Below are 20,086 nucleotides of genomic sequence, written 5' to 3'. Positions count from 1 at the left end.
CGAAGTGCGACACTTCAGTCAAATTTGATTTACCTTGTTTATTTATCCCCGACATTGAAAAGCCGACTTTATTATTCTTGGCATAAGATGACATTTGTTTCCCTTCTAAAACTTAATTTTCCTTTAGAATTTTTAACATCGCCGTCCGGATAACATTGCAGGATAATTCGATTTCCTTACAATCTTGCTTATAGGTGCTACGACATGAAAGCAGTGGAGATCAAACACAAGACACTATGTAGCCATAATAAAATCAAAATTCTTTAGTAATATTTTTTATTTAGTTTTTAAATAACATGTAAAATAATGCACGTTTTGTCTTCTTTTCCATACAAGATCTTTTTTTATTAAAAGGGTAAAGAAAAGAGTGAATGTGTGATACAAAAGATATTGTATTTTCGCAATAATAATTTCATACAATAATAAACAGAGGCTAGTGTTAAGTGTTTTTTTTAGACAAAATATATCTAATTAAAACACAATTTTAAATTTATTGGCAAGGCATTATAGCCCGAACCGTTTAGGAGTACGCCTGGGTGTAGATATTCTATCCAAATTAGAATGGCCAGGCGTAGCTATCAACGACCTTAAAATAAAAAAAAACATGTGAATATTTTTGTTTAAAAATTAGAATATATATTGGTTATAATTTTTTATACCTTTTTGTTTCAATTTTTCTCTGTTCTTCCTGTTCGAATTTTCTCTTTTTTAATTGCTCGTCAGCCATTTGTAATTCCTCTTCCATTTGTGACACGCGTGCCTTCGCGGCTGCTCTCTTTTCCTAATAATAAAAAAACAAAACAATATAATGTAGATTAATCAAGGCATAATTCCAAAGCCTTAACAACATAGGGTTCTCGGTTCAATTCCCACAGCTTCCGGACAGTAGCGTCGTTAAGTAAAAAGCTGTAAACGATAATATCTCAGTAGAGCCGAAAAGGCAATCGGTAGATTAAAAATCCAGTGTTTTCAGGTCAAATATATTTAACACTAGCAAATGCAACTTTTGGACCCAAATATAGAGTAACGCATGTTACCTTGACCCGGTCTAGATTTGGTCTATAAAACTTTTTACACAAAAACAAAGGCTACTCATATTAACTTACATGTCTTGATTTAGCCGATTCCTTAACACTGTAAAACATAGGACCCAGTTCCGCCAACCATTCGCCTTCCACCGCTGTCACAGATTGCATGTACTCACGTGACGTCATCACGAGTTCGTGATACACGACATAGTCAGGCGTGAAGCCCATACCAAATAAGGCAGAGGTCGGATGAAGGTGGCAAGGCATTCCAGTTCTTAAGTTAACGTATTCCCCAATACCCTAAAAAAATTAAAAATACAAATGATCGGTTTCGGGGATTTTTTTTATTTTATATATATTCATCCTCGATGTGAAAAGTCGACTTTATGACCTAAACATAAAGTAAAATAAGTTACTTCGACCCAGAATCAAGTTGCCTTTGGCAGTTTGAGATATTATACATTATAATTGCCCAATAATTAAGCTGCTAATTAAGTCTTGGCTTTGCAGAAGTTTATACCGTTCAGGGAACGAAATAACGGGTCGCTATTCGCTAAAAGCGAATCGTTTTTTAAAATTAGCGAATCGTTTTTTACAAATATATTAGAAATAGCGAATCAACAAAAAAAGGTTCAGGCAGTGATAAAACTCTCGTGTATATTTTTACGATCTATTTTACACCGGTTTCACACTAATTTAATTACATCATCATAATCCTGCGTAAATGTAGGTTACTATAGGTCATTTAATAACGATAACTTTCCATGTTTTGGCAATGCGTAAATTTAGCTCCCGAGATCGTTCAGTTGTTGCGCAATTTTTTAAATGCATAACACAGCCTTAAAAGAATTAAAAATGTCTCGTTTTTCGTGCAAAATTTTCTTAACGATTGTTTAACAATACGTTACATTTTAAAAATGCCATGACTTGAACCTAATAATTACTCTAAAAATGCGACCTCATTTTTAGCGAATCGTTTTTTAAACGTTAATTCGTACCCTGCCATTCATAAGCCTACTAAAAGGCGCTACAGGATATCAGGTTTTTAAAGTGTACTGGGTTCGATTCCCACTGCTGCCATGTTGGAATTTCCCTTTATTAAGATACTTAAAGTACTAACGGCAAAAATTAGCATATAATCGAGTTTATAATGGGCTTTTCTGGGCGCACCAATAGCACACTTTTCGCCCTTGAGCCCGGCGTATATGTGGGGTGTTGTTGTGATGTGTTTAATAGCTTAAACACATCACAACAACACCCCATTCAACAAAGATATGAAAAAGTAATAATCCAAAATTTTACAAAACAAAAGTACAGGTTTAGGGTTTAAGCTGCTCCAACGACAAACTACTTTCCCTTAAGCCCGGCATTCAGGGCTAGATTAAATACACTTCATAACAACACACCTTACCTATACCCAAAAAATAAACAAATAAACAAATTTCTCAAAAAATTACAACCAAATCACCTTTAACGTAGCGGCATGGTGAAAATACGCAGCACAAATACATTTTCTAATCACGTCCCAATCGTTTCCAGCAGACACTAAAGGCATCTTCTGTTGGTCGGCAATCTCTTTTAACTGTGATCTTACTTCTCTGACCTTTCGCATGGCCTTGGCGTGGATAAAATGCTCGTTACACCAACTGTTAGAATACCTTAAAAATATAATAAATTTAAAAAAAAAAAGTTTTTAATTATTAATTCTTGACGTGAAAACCCTAAATGGGTGCATTGGGAATCCTACCCGAGACCTCGGGTAATGATAGAAGGGTTAAGCGGCTATGCAGTTAAACTGTGGACAGCATGAGATCAGTGGAAATCAAACCGAGGACCTTTTAAAGAGAAGCCCATGGATTTTCCTTCCACCACTTCATTGTGTCCAAACGCTTACTCAAACCCGTCACAGCACGAGAGCAGTGGGGATCGAACACAGGACTTCATGTAGTAAAACTATGTTGTTCTACCGCTACTCCATCCTGCCTTAAGCGCTTACCCAAACGCACTACAGCATGAAGACAGTGGGGATTAAACCTAGGACCTTGTGCAGTAAACCCAAAAGATCCCACTGCTACGCCATGCTGCCTTAAACGCTAGTAAAAATGCGCCACAGCATAAGAGCAGTGGGGATCGAACCCAGAACCTTATGTAGTGAAACCAGGTAGTTTACTGCTAACTTCCTTGAGTAAATTATTATTAATTACAGTAAAACAACAGTTATAACCATTATTGTCCTTACCCGTTAGCTTTCCATTGCTGATAGACGTTAAGCAAAGTCATGTGATCACTTTCCGGTACACTGAACTTCTCTCGTTTTGTGTCGCTTTCTTCTTCTCTCCCACTTGGCCGGTAGAATATGGCAGGTACAGACAACATGGAGACAATAATCTAAAATGAAGATTCAAATTAAGTTTGGTGATCATGCAATAGTATACTAAACAATAGCATGCGTAAAAATAAATAACTTTTTTTTAACCCATAGTTTTTTTCATGTTTTCTTATCGTATCTTGTATTTTGTCCGCCAGGATGTTTTAGTGGTCAGAACACTTGTCTTTACTACGTGAGGTTATGGGTTCGATCCCCACTGCTTCCATGCTCTAGCACCCCTAAGTAAGGCCCTATAAACAGTATCCTGCTGAGCAAATACTTAATCAGCAGCCTAATTATCTAGCAACTGTAATCTATATAATAACCCAAACTGCCAAAGGCAACTCGAGACTGGGTCTGGGTTACTGATGTAACTATATGTTAAGGTCGTGAAGTCGATCTTTCCACATCAAGGATAAATAAATATATAAATTACCAAACAATACACATTAAAAATTTACCAAAATTTCGGTGCTGCAGCCCATCTCACAAGACACGATCATCATTTTAGATAAAGGAGGATCCAAAGGAAATTCGACCATACTCCTTCCACAAGTTGTAAGTGCTCCCGTGTTGTCCAATGCACCCAAAATCCACAACTGGTACATCGAGTTCAATATATTGTCCTGAAAAATATTGTCAAATTAGTTGTGGTAGATTATAGTGTATAGATAACAGCCTGATATGTTCAGTGTTTATTTCTTATTTTATTATCCTTGATTTAAAAAGGACGACTGGACAGCCTTAAACTTAGAGTTACATTTTTTACTCAAGCCCAGTCTTAAATTGACTTTGTACGTTTGAATATTTTTAATCTTATTGCCCATTATTTGATGTTCTGTTTTTTTTTTGACTTGGCAGTGGTTCGTATCATTTTATAACGGCTTACTAGAAAGAGCTACGACATTAAAGAAGTTAAGAATAAACCCAGTACATGTTTCAGTGTAAAGTTAAGATATCTGTCCAATACAGTATGTAAAATACAAAATACGGTAGTGTGTATAACAGGTTATGACATTAAACTACAAGCTAAAAGGTTTCGGGTTTGAGCCGCACCAATGTCACACCATTCACCCTTAACCCGGCGTTTTCGGATAGCTCAAAATATGTCACCACAGCGAACCCTTCCCCCAAAAGAATATAAAACCTATCACCTTGAAGTAAAACAAAAAGAAATCGAACCTAGGACCGTAGTTAGTATAGCCCTGTGTCTAACCCACCATAATACATAACACATTTAACCAAAATTGTTAAAAATATCTTGCCTGTGGTGGAGGGTCCATAAAATGAAATTTGAGTAAATCTTGAACTCCGAGTGACTTTAGAAGAAGGACAACATTGGCAAGATTGGTTCTCTGTATTTCAGGTATGGAAGTGATCAGCATTTCGTTTTTATACTGGTTAAGAGTGTAGAGTCTGTATGCAACACTGTAAGAAAAAATATAATGTAACATTATTGAATTTTTTGGATGACTTTGCAGATCTTGAAAAAATATAAAACTGTAAATGAGGAGAGAGAATTAGCTAGGACTGCAAAATACATAAATTTTTCTGAGAACTGTAGAGTGATCAAATTTTTGTGATTAAAAATTTAAAAAAATAAAATTTAAAAAATTTAAAAAAAATTTTAGGCTAAAAAGTTTGATAACTTTAAGAAATTTTTTCTACCCTGCTTCTGTTCTTCCAGCTCTGCCAGATCGCTGTCTTGCGTTTGCTTGTGAAACAGGAAATACAGATAAGGCATCCATACCAATACGTGAGTTAAAAACCTTCATCTTACAATACCCAGGGTCAACTACGAAAGCTATTCCATCAACTATATAAAAAAGTTTTTTAATTTTACAACATTACCAGTAGTTTAAACAAAATTCAATTTTAAGAAAATAAAATTATCCAAATCAAAAGACAAAAAAACAATGTTAAAAGGTCAGCCCATAGTTTTTTAATTGAACTGGAAATCGCCACATGAGATTTTGGGTTTGATTCCAACTGCTTTAATGTGACAGAGGTATTAGGTAAAATGCTATATAAACAGTGCTAACTTTTGCATAGCCCAAAAAAAACAGATATAAAGTCAATAATATTCAAAAATAACTAAGGAAACATAAAGTCAATAATATTCAAAAATAACTAAGGAAACATAAAGTCAATAATATTCAAAAATAACTAAGGAAACAAAAAAATAAAAAAGACAGCTGCAACATTGTGTTTTAAACAAATAAAAAAATATAACTATATCGCGATTAACATTTATTAGAACATTCTAACCACTAAATAAATGGGAGTAATATAGAATTAAACCCTAGACCCCTTGTACATGATACCAATAAATTAATCACTTTACCACCTACCTGTAAGTGATGTTTCAGCAATGTTAGTAGCTACCACACATTTCCTAATCCCATCCGGAGCTTTCTGAAAGATCTTGGCTTGGAGATCAGATGGGAGTTGGGAGTAAATCGGAAGAACAGCTAAAGGAGCAACCTCATCTAACTCATTGATGCGGTCTGCAATTTTTAAATTTTTTAAAAAAACTTCAGTTTTTTCCAATTATTATATTTTGGCCAACTACTTTTATTCAATTGCTTCATGTATACAAAAATTAATTTTTTATATCACATGCCTAATTAGTATTTTTAGTCGATTGGCCGCCCTAGAAGCTGCATTTTAATAGCTTGTTGCATTAAAAACAAAAAATGAAATTTTTTTATAGATATTAAACTACTGTAAACCTGTTAATGTTTCACATGTAACTTCAATATCTTCTTGCCCGGGCATGAACACTAGAATATCACCTGTAACAATTAAAAAAAAAATAAAAATAAAATAAAAATTCCCCCAAAACAAATATACAAAAATAATCTGATTCACTAAATTTGACCATCAAAAAAATTATTTTATCCAATTTACAAAATTTAAACCTTTTTACATTTATTTATCCTTGGTGTGGGAAGGTCGACTTTATGACCTCTTTTATAGAGGTAAAATAAGTTACTACGGCCCAGTTTTGAGTTGACTTTGGCAGTTTAGAATATTAAAGATTATATTTGCCTAATAGTTAAGCTACTAATAAAATGTTGGCTCAGCAGAAGTTTATACCCTTTAAAGCGCCTTACTCAAAGGCGCTACAGCATAATAACAGTGGAGATTAAACCCAAGACCACATGTTGTGAAGCCATGGTTTTGACCACTACACCATGCTGCCAGTCTTTTAAAATTACCAGAAAATGGTTATGTCTTAAAAAGTAACTTTACCCTTTCTTCCTCCAACATGGATTTGCAGAGCTTGCTTGACAGCTGCTTCCACATAATCTTCAACCACAATTTTACTAAACAAAATATCAACAGGGAAGGTTCGACCAGGAATCTAGATGTTAAAAAGTAATGCATGCTAACCACCATTTCTCTTACTACATATTCACTGTTAGATTTGCTTGTGATGTTTTTATTCTTTCAACAAAAAAAAACACATTATTTTATTCTTTATTGTATTTATTTTGTACTTAAAATATTCACTTTTAAACAAGGCAGTCCATGTATTTAAACAGGTCATGCCTATGCCACCGTAATTTTCACTGTAAGTGTGCTGTGCAATAGTTTGTTGTTCCAAAAGGCAGTCCATGCTGATAACAGGTCATGCCAAACTTGTGAAACAGTTTTATTTCCTAATTTATTTTTTACTAACCTTTTCACTAAATTTGTAATTGCATTATTCCTTGACTGCACCTCAGTACTCACAATAAATATATATATTTTTTTTTGTTTTTTTTTATGTATTTTTTATATATTTTTTTTCTGTTACACTGTGTGCTACAATTCCAGAACTCCTCTGCTTAATTACCCTTTAAAATTTTGCCAAACCCAATGTCAAAACACCAAAGTAGCATCGTTTTCAATAAATTACCAGTAAATTATCCTTATAAATACATTAACTAAGAACTTATTACTGCCGAGAATTTTTTTGTTTTTTCAGACTGGGCTCTCAGACCATATACAAAGCAACACCAACCTTACCATATACCTCCAACCTTACCATATACCTCCAACCACCCTGAACAAATAATTTGGACCATACAAAGCCACTTATTCATTCAGCTACTCTAACACTTTGCGTCACAAACTTAACTTAATTATGCAATCTTCCTTTAAACTATCAATGTAATATATTTTAATTTATCAAGTTTCCTCTTTCTTTTCTATTATTAACTAGTTTTAAACATTTATATTTACTTACTCTATATACGTGAACCCCCACTAGTTGGTGGGTTGTTTAATATTTTTGTGCGTTGTATGTGATATACGTTGTGAAAGGCCATTCTGGGACGTTTTTTCTTTAGGTAGGTTTATTTCGGTTAGTCCCTTTATCACATGCAATTTATCGTGACCAGTTCGTGCTTTCCTACTAGAGCCATACTGGGTTATATTAAATGTAATTATTATTTTCTTTAAGTTATTTTTTACACTGTAACTACCATCGACAGTGATTGCTCTACTATTATAAATCAAATGTGTCGTAACTTTCTTTTTTTTTCGTACAATTTTATTTTGTTATTTCGTCACTCCTTTGTTATAGTTTTATTTTTTTGGTGTATATTTTGTAAAATGTATTTTATATATCGCATTTATTAATAATATAATCTATACTGGGTTTGGTGACCATGCCATAAAATAATTAAAATCTTCATGTAAACGTTAATACTTTTGACATGTTTTAAATCATTAAATTGATTTTGTCATTTTTTCCCGTCGCATTGTTGTAATATTAATTGTATATCGTATTTATTATTTACTTTTATCAATGCGCGAAAAACCAAAATAAAAAAAATAAAATAAAAAAAAAAAAATCGTTAAATTAGACAATTTGGAATATTACGGAATATAATTGTCCGATTTTTAAAAAGCAGATTGGTTTTTGGCTTAGCAGGAATTTATACTGTTTATAGCATTTTACTTAATCGCGCTACAGCTTTGAAGCAGTGAGGAACTGATGATCGAAATGATAATAAGTTGCAATACTTTAAGAATGGACAACATAACAACAACATGGCATGTAAAAATGGCCATATTTAGAAAAGATTTCACTAAGTAGAAATATGGGACAAATCTAATCACACAAGCATTGTTTTTTTTCTGTAAATTCTTACATTACTTAAAAAAAATCCAATAAAAGTTTTTAAACTTACTGTATAACTTGGTACGTTGCCGAAAAAATGGGCAAACTTTTCAGCATCCATCGTGGCTGAGGTCACAATAAGTTTGAGGTCACGCCTTCGAGTCACGACCTCTCTTAATAACCCAAACAAGACGTCGGTGTTAAGTGACCTCTCATGAGCTTCGTCCATAATAATACAACTGTATCCATCGAGATCAGATTCTCGTAAAGACTCCCGGAGTAAGATACCATCGGTCATGTATTTAACAATTGTTTTCTAAATAAAATTCAATTTTGATTTGTTTTTATGTATATCTTAAACCTTAATGTGAAAAGGCCGACTTCATGGCCTAAACATTGGTTTAGATTTGTAACCCCACCCAGTCTTGGGTTGCCTTAAAAAGTTTAAGATTTTATTGACCTTATATTAAAATTGTTAGTCATGAAAGTAGTTGGGATTGAACTCTTAATCTCATGTAGTAAGGCCAAGTGTTCTAACCACCACACCGCGCCATTATTAGCTTGTTAGTTACACGCACAAAGGTCAAATAGGGGAAATCTAACTTCTAAGATCATTTATTTAAGAGAATAAAATCTTTAAAAACATCAACTCAAGAAATAAACTTACTTCACTAGTTACGTCTTCAAATCGAATAGCATAACCAACTTCTTCACCTGAAAACAAAAGTAATTTTATAATTTTCCATATTATCTTTACGTCATAAGTTGAATATTTTATTGTGAAAAAGTGTACTGTTAAAAAGTGTTCGAGTTATCTATAACAGATAGGTTTTTTTTTTTTTGTATATACATTTATCCTCGATGTGGGAAAGTTGAATGCGCGACTTAAACATAGAGTAACATAAGTTACTCCGACCCAGGCTCGAGTTGCCTGTGGCAGTTTGGGATATTATATATTATAATTGCCCAATAATTATGCTGCTGATTAAGTGCTGGCTCAGCAGGAGTTCATACCGTTTATAGCGCCTTACTCAAGGGCGCTACAGCATGAGCTTAGTGGGGTTTAAGAGCATATAACAATATGGGCCTTAAATTTTATAGCGCCTTACTCAAGGGCGCTACATCATAAGCTCAGTGGGTTTGTTTGCAAAATGTTGCAACCTTTTTATGTCAAGTAATTAAATGTAAACTGAATGTGGTAAATAAGCAACCAAAAGGGCAGGCAATTGTAGTAGTTACTTAATATTAAACAAAATTTGATTTAGTATATCATTTTTATTAAATTACAATCCATTAAAAAAACTTACCAAGAACGCAATCCATTTCCTCGCTGACTCTTTTTGCAACCGACATTGCTGCCACACGACGGGGTTGTGTACATCCGATCATACCATATTTTGAGTAACCATCCTCATGCAAATACTGAGGATAAACAAAAATATTTAATTTTTATTTTATTTACTTTTTTGTTTATTAATTTTAAATTTTTATTGGCTGTAAATTTTATTTAAGCTAAATAAGTTTATTCTTTTAATTTGATTTTAATTTCTGGCTAAATTTTCCAATTAGTTTAAATTCTTACCTGAGTTAGTTGCGTAGTTTTTCCTGAACCAGTTTCTCCGATAATGATCACAATATTGTTGTCTCTCACTATGTTTAACAACTAAAACATATAAAGTAATTTAAGTAACAACCAACAGTATGACCATTTACAACTTAGCCATAAAACCTTATGTTGAAATTTAATTAGAATAATGCTGTAAAGATTTTAAAATTGATAATGTGGTGTAGTAGTTAAAACACTAAGCAACACAGCATGAGGTCCTGGGTTTGATTCCCACTGCTTTCATGTTAAAGTGCCCTTGAGTAAAGGCTAGAAATGTTACAAACTTCTGTCACAACCAATGGACTAGAAAAATTTCTGTTATATTTAAAACTCCCAAAAGAAATTTTGAGACTTGGCCAAGGTAACAAATGTTAACCTATGTTAAGACCAGGCAGTTCCACATTGAAGATAAAGGAATTAAAAAAAAACCAATGCATATTTATTAATATTTTTTATTTATTTATTATGTGAGAAGGCTGACTTTACAATCTTAACAAAAGAGAAGGCATTTTTTCCTCAGCCCAGACGTATATGTATTTTAAAAATGTGTAAAAACTTAAATATAAAAAAAATTTAAAAAAATTTTAAATACAAAAAATTAGATGACCAATTACTCACTTCTTCCTTTACAGCATAGATTGGCAGATATTGGCGCTGTTCTCTTAAACTTTTTGACTTCGCAAAATCACTTGATCCTTCGGTTTTCTTACCCATGTGTTGAGCAAATCTTTGCGAGGATTTGAAATCACTTTCATCACCTTGGCCTGGCTCCTTAAAATTAAAAAAACAAATAATTTTTTTTTTTTTAACGTAGTAAGGTTAGAAGTATAAAAGAATTCTAATAAGTAAATTGGCATAAAAATAAATAAATATTCAGATAAAACACAACTACATAAATACCAGTTACAATATTTTAATTAGCAAGTTAAAAAAAAGTAAATTCATGGCCAAATATTATTTTTTAACAGTCCACAGGCTAATTATTGAATAACTTAAATTGTCCTAACTAAGCCCCAAGTTTTTTGCGATTTTAAAATATTAGAATCAAAAGTAAAAAGTGCTAGTCGATGGCTCGCCCTATGGTCCTCTTTTGTAGTGTAATCACAACTCTCAACTAATCTTTTCCTATGATAATTTTTCCCAAGCACCACAAGTGAAAGTTTTTTTTATTTTGCAGCCTAATAAACTAAATATATACATAAACATATATCGTCTCAGCTCCATTAAATATTTTGTTTTTACTAAAAGTTAACTAAAATGTTCATTTTATCACATAAGCTGTGGCAGTTATTTTTTATTGTGTAGAGCTTTAAATTGAACATATTTATAAATATATCTTGTCCACTAAACTTCATTATAAGCTAGCAAAAGCTAGCAAATTTTACCTCCTTGTCGTCTTTCTTTTCAATCCCTAGGATATTTCCCAAGCTTGTTCCAGCTAATTCCCAATCCTTATGTTGAGCTTTTTTTCTCTCCTTCTGCTCTCTGTGTTTTCTAACAAGTAAGCTTCCGTTTCTGGACAACACGGCCATATCACAAGTGTTGTCCTGTTAAAAATAAATTATTTTAATATTTTATAAAGAATTTTTTATACTGACAGTAGATTACACTAGACTTTTATTGGATATAATATTTAAGAAAGTCAAATAAACAAATCGACTTCTGCCAAGTTAAAAATGCAGGTGAGTTAGTTTTCAATATGCTAAATAATACAAAAAACTGCAAAAGTCAAATCCAGGCTGGATTGGAGTAACAAATGTTACTTTATGTTTGGGTCATGAAGTTGGCCTTTCCACATCAAGAATAAAGATACACAAAAAAATTCACTTTTTTCCCAATCACTTTTTTCATACCATCTTAAAAGGATAGGTTTTATATTTTATATTAAGAAAGGGTGTGTAGTTGAAACAAGGCTATCTGTAAACACCTGGCTTAAGGGTAAATAGTGTGGCATTGGTGTGGCTCGAACCCAAAGCCTATTGGCCAGTAGTTTAAAACTATGATCGCTATACCACACTAACATACTAGAAGATTAGTTATTGCTCATTGATTGACAAAATATAATTCAACAAAATTAAAACAAAAATTTTACCCTAAGTGGAATAATTGGTTCAAATTGTTTCGTGAAAACGATTCTTCCATCAAGGAAAGGAGGAACAATGTTGTGCACAAATAAATGAACTCTAGCGCCACCTTGCTCATTTAAGTCGCTGTCGTCGAACTTCAATTGTTGCACGACACCGCTGCGCATCATTCGATTCGTTTCCCATCGATCGTTATCCTGTTCAACAAAACAAAACAACATTTAAAATTTTTTGCTAAACTATTTTTTGTTTATCCTTGATGTAAAAAGGCTGAAAATACCACTATAAAATACTGCGTAACTTTGATTACTATGGGCCAGCTAAGTCTTAAGTTATCTTTGTCAGCTTTAAATATAATTGATCTGACATTTTGCTGTATTGGTATCTTGATAATTAGTGTTCGGGTTTAGTTAGAGTTGATACCATTATAAGAGCCTTAATTGAAAATTACAACATGAAAGTGATGGAAATCAAACCATGATACCTATTGCTAGGATCATGTATTAATGACCAGTACATTATCAAAAGTGATACCTAAAGGCCTATGAAAACCTAGTTAGCATTTTAGTAGTGATAATAAGTTAGAACAAGTGAGTTTTAAGCATTTGATTTCTATTCGACCGTTATCCTACAAACCAAAACTACTTTTTAATGCATTTATATCACTAGTCTATAGCCTGCCTTATGACTTAGATTTTAATAGAAGTAATATGGTCGCAACTAGCAAATAGCCATAATAATTTATCCCAGCACCACAAATGGCTTTTTTTTATTTTGTAAGCCTAAAAATTAGATTATCATCCAATTACCTCATTTATTTGTTTTCTGTGCGCAGACATTTTCTCTGCTTTCTGTTGTTTAAGTTGTTGCTCACGTTTTTGAACGTATTCGTCTGATGCATTTGAGAATGGATTGTGACTTTCGTCATAACCCTCATCTAACATATACCTTGATACAAATATTTTAAAATTTACTTAAAATTTGTTTAAAAATTGCAAATTTAAAAAATTAATCCTATTTTTTTATAACGCAAGAATGAAAAAATCTTTGCAATTTCAATGGATCTTAAAGGGGATTTTTAGCACTTCTAACCCAGCCTTAAATTGTATTTGCCATTTTAAGATATTATTTACTGAGTTTTTTCAGCATTACTCAAATGTGTGTTACAAGATTGCAGCAGTGAAAAGTAATTTAAATACCTTACACAGTTATTTTATGCGCCATTATCAATGTTTTAACTTTAATTTAATTTTTTTGGATATATCTTTATCCTCGATGTGGAAAGGTCGAATGTGCGACCTACACATAGAGTAACATAAGTTACTCCACCCAGTCTCAAGTTGCCTGTGGCAGTTTGGAATATTATAGATTATAATTGCCCGATAATTATACTGCTGATTAAAGGGGCTACAGCACAGTAGGGATTGAACCCACAACCTCATTTGTGGTGTAGCAAGTGTTTTTACCACTACACCACACTGCCAAGATCATATTGATTAAAAATATATTACTGGACCTAGCAAACTAACAAAATTACAAAGAAATAAAATTGTTGTAAATAAAAAGATGAGTATATACCAATCACGATCAGCTTTCATTTGATCTTCTTCCCATTTCTCCTGATCCTTTCCAATTCCTGAATCTTTATCAGTGTCTATTTAAAAAAAATTTGTTAATTTATTTTAAGATGACTATTTACAGTTGGCACTTGACTGCTACAACAAAAACGAAATTAAACCAAGAATTATCAGTGTCTTTTTCAAAATTTTAATTTTTTCAAAGAGTTTTTAAAAAAAAAATTAAAAATAAATAACCAACAACCTCTTCTCCTAGTGCTTCCCACTCCCCTTCTTTCGTTATGCCATTTATTCTGTTTGTAAGTGGGGGTAGGCAAAGGCGTTTCATTTGACCTGTTCGATCTAAAAAAAATTAAAATTAAATTTAATAATTTCAATATTATATATTTACTACATAACCAAACAGTTAAAAAAATTTAATTTTCGCATATCAATCCTAAGGCAATGATTTTTTTATAATAGAGACAAAGTTTGTGCTGTTGTAACGTGTTAAGCTAACAGTAAGTACAACCTCAAGTTCTGCTACCACACTTTTCTTCATCATAATAAAATATTTATAATGTAGCTTAGTGGATAATATATATATAGCTAATTTTTAAGCTTTTAAAATAAATACAACTGCCATTTGTGGTGCACAGATAAAATATCGCGGACAGTTATTAGCAACAAGTTGCAACCTTATTACAGTGATTAAAATGCATTCTGTAGGGTGGACTGTTGACTAGTTATATAACCAATAAAGTTTTTGTACAACAAATAAAGTTCATTATAATGAATAAACTACCATTTGTGGTGCGATGGCAAATATTTGCTGCAACCATATAAAACTCCTACCAATTTATAAAAGTAACAAATGAAATAAAATGTAGCCCAGAAGATAAAGGTTTAGTTCACAGATAAAAAACAGTCTAATTTAAAAGTATGATTTTTTTCTAACCTGTAGCCGGAACTTTCTCTCCCACTTGACCTTGTAGATGATGGGGGTCGAGAGTCACGACCTCTGTGTATCGAGGGTGAAGGTGACTCCCATGACTTTCTGCTTGACCTTTCACCGTCGTCCTCTTCCCACGATGAATTTTGGCCTATTTAAAAGAAATCAATTTGATTCAAAAAATTTAATTTATCTGTACAAATATTTGACCCATTACTCCCTATTTAACCCCTTATTCACCCCTTAAGGAAATTTAAAACTGCTAAAAATTACTTTAAAAACAATTTTTATGTATCTCTTATCTTCTACGTTATGGAGTACTTATTTATTTATGAATGTTTTTAGTTTAAATTTGCAATTTTAAATTTAAAAAAATTATTTTAAATATTTTAAAATTAGATTTTTTCAGTAATACCTCTTGTATGTAATCTTGGGGTGTCGGGGTAATTACTGGACCGTGATCGCCCTGGTGTCTCTTCCCAGTCTCCCCTTCTCGAAGACCTATCCCCTCTCTCACTTCTATTTCTTCTTTCACTTCTCTCACTTCGATCATGTTTGCTTTTTTTACCTAAAAAACAAATATGTTAAATGATTATTATTAGTCGATTGCCAACTCTAAAAATCAGCAACTTAATTGTCAGATTATGGTTGCAACCTGCAACTAATATTTGCCAATTAAAATTTACCCATGCACCACAAACAGCAGTTTTTTATATTTTGAAGACGTGTAAATAGATTATATTACAATGAGCTTTATTAAAAATAAATTTTAAAATTTTAATTTAAATGAAATAAAAAAAAAATTCCGGTAATGTGGTGTAGCATCATGGCAGTGGACTACAAGCAAAGGGTTTTGAGTTTAAACTGCACCAATGCCACACTATTCGCCCTTGAGCCCGGCACTTACAGATAGCCTAAAATCCAACCCAACAGTTTACCCTGCCCTAATAAAAATATAAAAATCTATCACCTTAAAGTGATACAAATAATAAAATAAAAATAAATAAAAGTCACAAAAGGTTAAATATATAAATATTTTTAATTTAAAAAAACAATCCTTACTTGGTTTAGATGATGCATAAACACCCTCCCTCCTTTTTTCCTTTTCTCTTTTTGTTTGTTTGTCTCTGTAGTCTTCATTTACTCCTCCAGTGTAAGTTGGGGTTTCCAGTCTTGCAGGTCGATAATGTCTAAATTTTAATATTAAAGTATTAATTTTACCTAAATTTTAAAAACTGGTTCCAATTTCATAGTTGAATAAGATTTTAAATGGGCAATGAGATTGATTTTAACCTATTAATATTGCTTAATCGCACATTTGTCGGTCAGTTTTTGAGCTTAATAAGACCAAACACAACAGATAATGCAACGTTCCCACTTCATTAATTTAATCATTTTTACAAAAAACATCTTGTTGCTTATACTGTTTTTCCAAATCTCTTATTTTTATTTTTTTTATTTTGGTTTTTCACACATTGTTAAAAGAAAATAATAAATACGATATACAATTAATATTACAACATTGCGACGGGAAAAAATGACAAAAGCAATTTAATGATTTAAAATTATTTCCCTTTAACTTATTACTTTTGCAGCTTTATGAATTTTAGATAACTTGTCATGATTTAATACAACTGGCACCCTACCAAAAGTAATACGACATAAAAGATTTAGAATCGAATGCTGAACTATTTTATTTAGAAATATAATCGTTCATACCTGTCATTGCTTCCACCTTTTGATTTCCATTTTTTAGTGGATTTATTTTCATTTTCATCTCTCTAAAAAATTAACAAAAAACGTTAAAAGTGTCAAAAGTTTCACCATTATTTATTTTAAAAACAAATTACTTTGGAAGCTGCAAGTTTGTCGAGCCCCAACAACGAAGGTTTACTTTCTGGTTTCTTAAAAGTGTAAGTTTCACTTAATTCGGTGTTCACTTTCTTTTTCTTGATTATCAGACCTCCAACTTGATTTTCGCTGTCCGTACCTTCCAGACGATGTACTGAAATCTTACTAAAATGACTGCTAGCCATTATATATGATTTTTACTCGAATTTCGAGTAGAATTAAACTTTTTGAAACTCCTATAAAAAATTTCTAGACGTCGCGTGTTTTCGTTTTCCAAAACTCTGGGAATTCCCCACTAGTAAACACTTTATTTATTTTTTTTTAAATAAACTACTAATAGGTTATCCTCGTTATAAAGAGTGGACAAATTTCTAGTGCAACAGCTATCTGGCTAAACTATTTCCATTAAAACTGGCACATTATTTAAAAAATGATAGTTTATTAAGTGAAATAATGTGTAACCGGCAGCATGGTGTAGTGGTAAGAACACTTGCTACACCACACATGAGGCCGTTGGTTCAATCCCCACTGATCTCATGCTGTAGCGCCCTTAAGTAAGGCGCTATAAACGGTACGAACTCCTGCTAAGCCAGCATTTAATTAACAGCATAGTTATCGGGCAATTATAATCTATAATATCCCAAACTGCCACAGGCAACTCGAGACTGGGTCGGAGTAACTGATGGTACTCTATGTCTAAGTCGCACATTCGACTTTCCCACATCGAGGATAAAAATATATGTATACATATACAATGTGTTTAAAAAAAACACAACAGAAACATAAAACAAAGCGGCAAGACACAAAAAATGTCATTAACATTACAAACTAAAGCTAACAATGTGGTGTAGTGGTTAAAACACTAGGCTTCCAAGAATAAGGTAAAGTGAAGCTGGGAAGTGGTTACACTATCCGTAAACGCCAGACCTAAGGGCAAATAGTTTGGCATTGGTGCGGCTCAAACTCGAAAGTAGATTGTTATTGCGCCTTATTTAGTTTTTGCATTAAACTGATCCTAAATGGAGAATCAACAATTTCACATCCATTTGAAATCATAGCAATGTAGACTCCTTGCTTCTCTGAAAATCAGTAAAATAGAAATGTTTAAGAAAAGCTTCAATATTTGTGCCTAACAATTTTAATTTTAACGTACCTGGTTTAAAGGTACTGGTTTGAGACAAGTTACATAAAAGGGCCTGGGCTGGTAAGTGTATAAAAGCCTTATGTAAAGGTAAAAGTTTATTATGGTTTTTCCATAGCGTAAATCCATAATCGATGAAAAAAACCTGTAAAAATATAATATCCTAAATTCTGAAAGGTTTTAAAAATCAACCAAATTAATGAATTCAAAAATCATAACTACCTTACAATCTTTAGCATAAGGGGTTCTGAATAAAATTGCAACTCTGTAGTACACTTGGTTATATCGGACTGCAAATATTTCATCACTGCTTTGAGTAATTAACTGGTTTGCTTGTCTAAATATATAACTTAAAATTTGTAATTTTTTTGTAACAAAAAAAATTTAAATAGTTTAATAAATTTCTTGTTTAATAGTTTACTTATTAATTAATTGAAAACTGCAACTTGAGACTGGATCAGACTGTCAGAGTAACAACCAACTGGAAATTGGGTTAAAAAAAGAAGCCTTTTAATATTAAGAATAAATAAATAGAAAAAAATGTCTTAATATAGAGAATAAATTAAAATGATATTTATTAACTGGCAGCGTAGTGTAGTGGGAAGAACACTTGCTACACCACACTTGAGGTCGTGGGTTTCAATCCCCACTGATCTTATGCTGTAGCACCCTGGAGTAAGGCGCTATAAACGGTATAGACTCCTGCATTCGACTTTTCCACATCGAGGATAAAGATATATACAAAAAAAAAATTATATCAACCTTGGGTTTCTTGACAACAGCTGAGAATAATAATTAGCCATATCAGAATTAAGTGCTTCTAATCCCCTTTGATAACTAAAATCTTCTGAAATATTAATCAAAAGTTTAACATACAAAAAACCATTGAGTTTGTTGTACCCTTATAGTACCCTTATAGTACCCTACTTTTTTGGCAATTTTTTTAATTGCATAATTCTTTAATTTTAATAGAAAGAAATAATTTTAAACAATGGATTTTTTTTTACACAAAAAATTAAGTTTTTACCCAAGTTAAAATGTGATGGACTCGTAAAACTTAGGTCCTGAAGAATCTGAACATAGAAACTTTTATTCGAATGATTAGTAGTTGTTACTTTGACACACACAAAACAATTCTTCTTCAAACTAATTGTAGGAATGTTCCAAAGCGACAAAACCTACATAAATAAATAACTTAAATATCCCCAGATTTTTATAAATTGTCAAATTCAGTAATATTGGTGGATATTAGAACCTGTCTCATAAGTTACCTCAGCCAAGCCCGGAGTTACCTTTAGCAGTTTAAGATATTATTGATTAATATTGTTCAATATTTAGGCTGCTGATTTAGTGTTGGCCTAGCAGGAGTTTGTACATTTGAAGCGCCTTACTCAATGGCGCTACAGCATTAAAGCGCTACAGCATTAAAGCGCTACAGCATGATGTTGGGATCAAACCCGGGACTTCATGTAGTGAAACCAAGTGTTCTGACGAGTAAGTTATTTTATTAAAATAATCATAATAAGGTTGTTACCGGAGTAGTTTGTATAACAGCAGAGTTTGGATTGTGGTGTGAAAAATTACAATTTCTTCCACTCCAGCAATCTCCTCGGAGATAAAACTTACAAACTCTAATGTCGTCGTAGTCTTGCTTCTCCACAGCAACACAAGCATTGTCAACATTAACCAAGTAACTAAAACAAATTACATTTTAATGTAATAGATAATGTAACATATTTTTACGACACATTGTCACTAATCATATGTCAATAATAATGTTGTGACCATGCCATAATAGAATTAAAATCTTTATGTAAACATTAATACTTTTGGCATGTTTTAAATCATTAAATTAATTGTGTCATTTTTTCCCGTCGCATTGTTGTAATATTAATTGTATATCGTATTTATTATTTACTTTTATCAATGTGCGAAAAATCAAAATAAAAAATATATATGTTTTTGCATGCTAAGTGGTGTTATACTTTTTTTGCTATACTGCAATTTATTTGTTTATAATTTTTATACTCTTTAGTTAAATGTTTCATTTTGTTGGTTTTGACCTAATGAAATGCTTTTTTTGTATTATTTATAATAAATTTGCTAAAAGATTTATATTTTAATAACTCCAACCCAGCCTTAACTGTTTTTTTAAGTTATTGACTTTATCTCAATGTCAACTTTAGTGCGATACAATGTGTAAGCAGAGGGAATCAAACCCAAAACCTCATTTAGTAAAGCTTAGTGTTCTAACCACCACATAGCCTATAATATTGAAAACTGGCTATAATAGGGCTAAAACAAAATATTAAAAAAACAAGAATTTTAGAAATTATACCAACTTGTTTCTTTCAGAACTAAAATCTTCGAGCATTGGATTCCAGCCT

General features: G+C 32.1%; 1 protein-coding gene across 1 annotated transcript; it reads right to left on the bottom strand.

The window, feature by feature from the left end:
- Positions 1–314: 314 nt before the first annotated feature.
- Positions 315–16,805, bottom strand: LOC145760096 (pre-mRNA-splicing factor ATP-dependent RNA helicase PRP16-like). Its single transcript, XM_082573965.1, has 26 exons — positions 16,558–16,805; positions 16,427–16,488; positions 15,770–15,897; positions 15,123–15,275; positions 14,714–14,858; positions 14,021–14,118; positions 13,778–13,853; positions 13,009–13,147; positions 12,208–12,396; positions 11,501–11,662; positions 10,734–10,886; positions 10,092–10,172; positions 9,817–9,931; positions 9,177–9,223; positions 8,580–8,825; positions 6,652–6,763; positions 6,129–6,191; positions 5,748–5,903; positions 5,065–5,212; positions 4,662–4,824; positions 3,858–4,022; positions 3,268–3,416; positions 2,497–2,686; positions 1,107–1,328; positions 660–781; positions 315–586 (listed from the first exon to the last, which is right to left on the bottom strand). The coding sequence occupies exons 1-26, from the start codon at positions 16,741–16,743 to the stop codon at positions 505–507; spliced, it is 3,552 nt and encodes a 1,183-aa protein (XP_082430091.1). The 5' UTR covers positions 16,744–16,805; the 3' UTR covers positions 315–504.
- Between the last annotated feature and the right edge of the window lie 3,281 nt (positions 16,806–20,086).

Source organism: Corella eumyota, chromosome 7 (genome assembly GCF_963082875.1).
Source record: "Corella eumyota chromosome 7, kaCorEumy4.1, whole genome shotgun sequence".
Taxonomy (NCBI): domain Eukaryota; kingdom Metazoa; phylum Chordata; class Ascidiacea; order Phlebobranchia; family Corellidae; genus Corella; species Corella eumyota.
The sequence above is the reverse complement of the archived record's forward strand: the minus strand, read 5'-3'. Positions and strand labels throughout refer to the sequence as shown.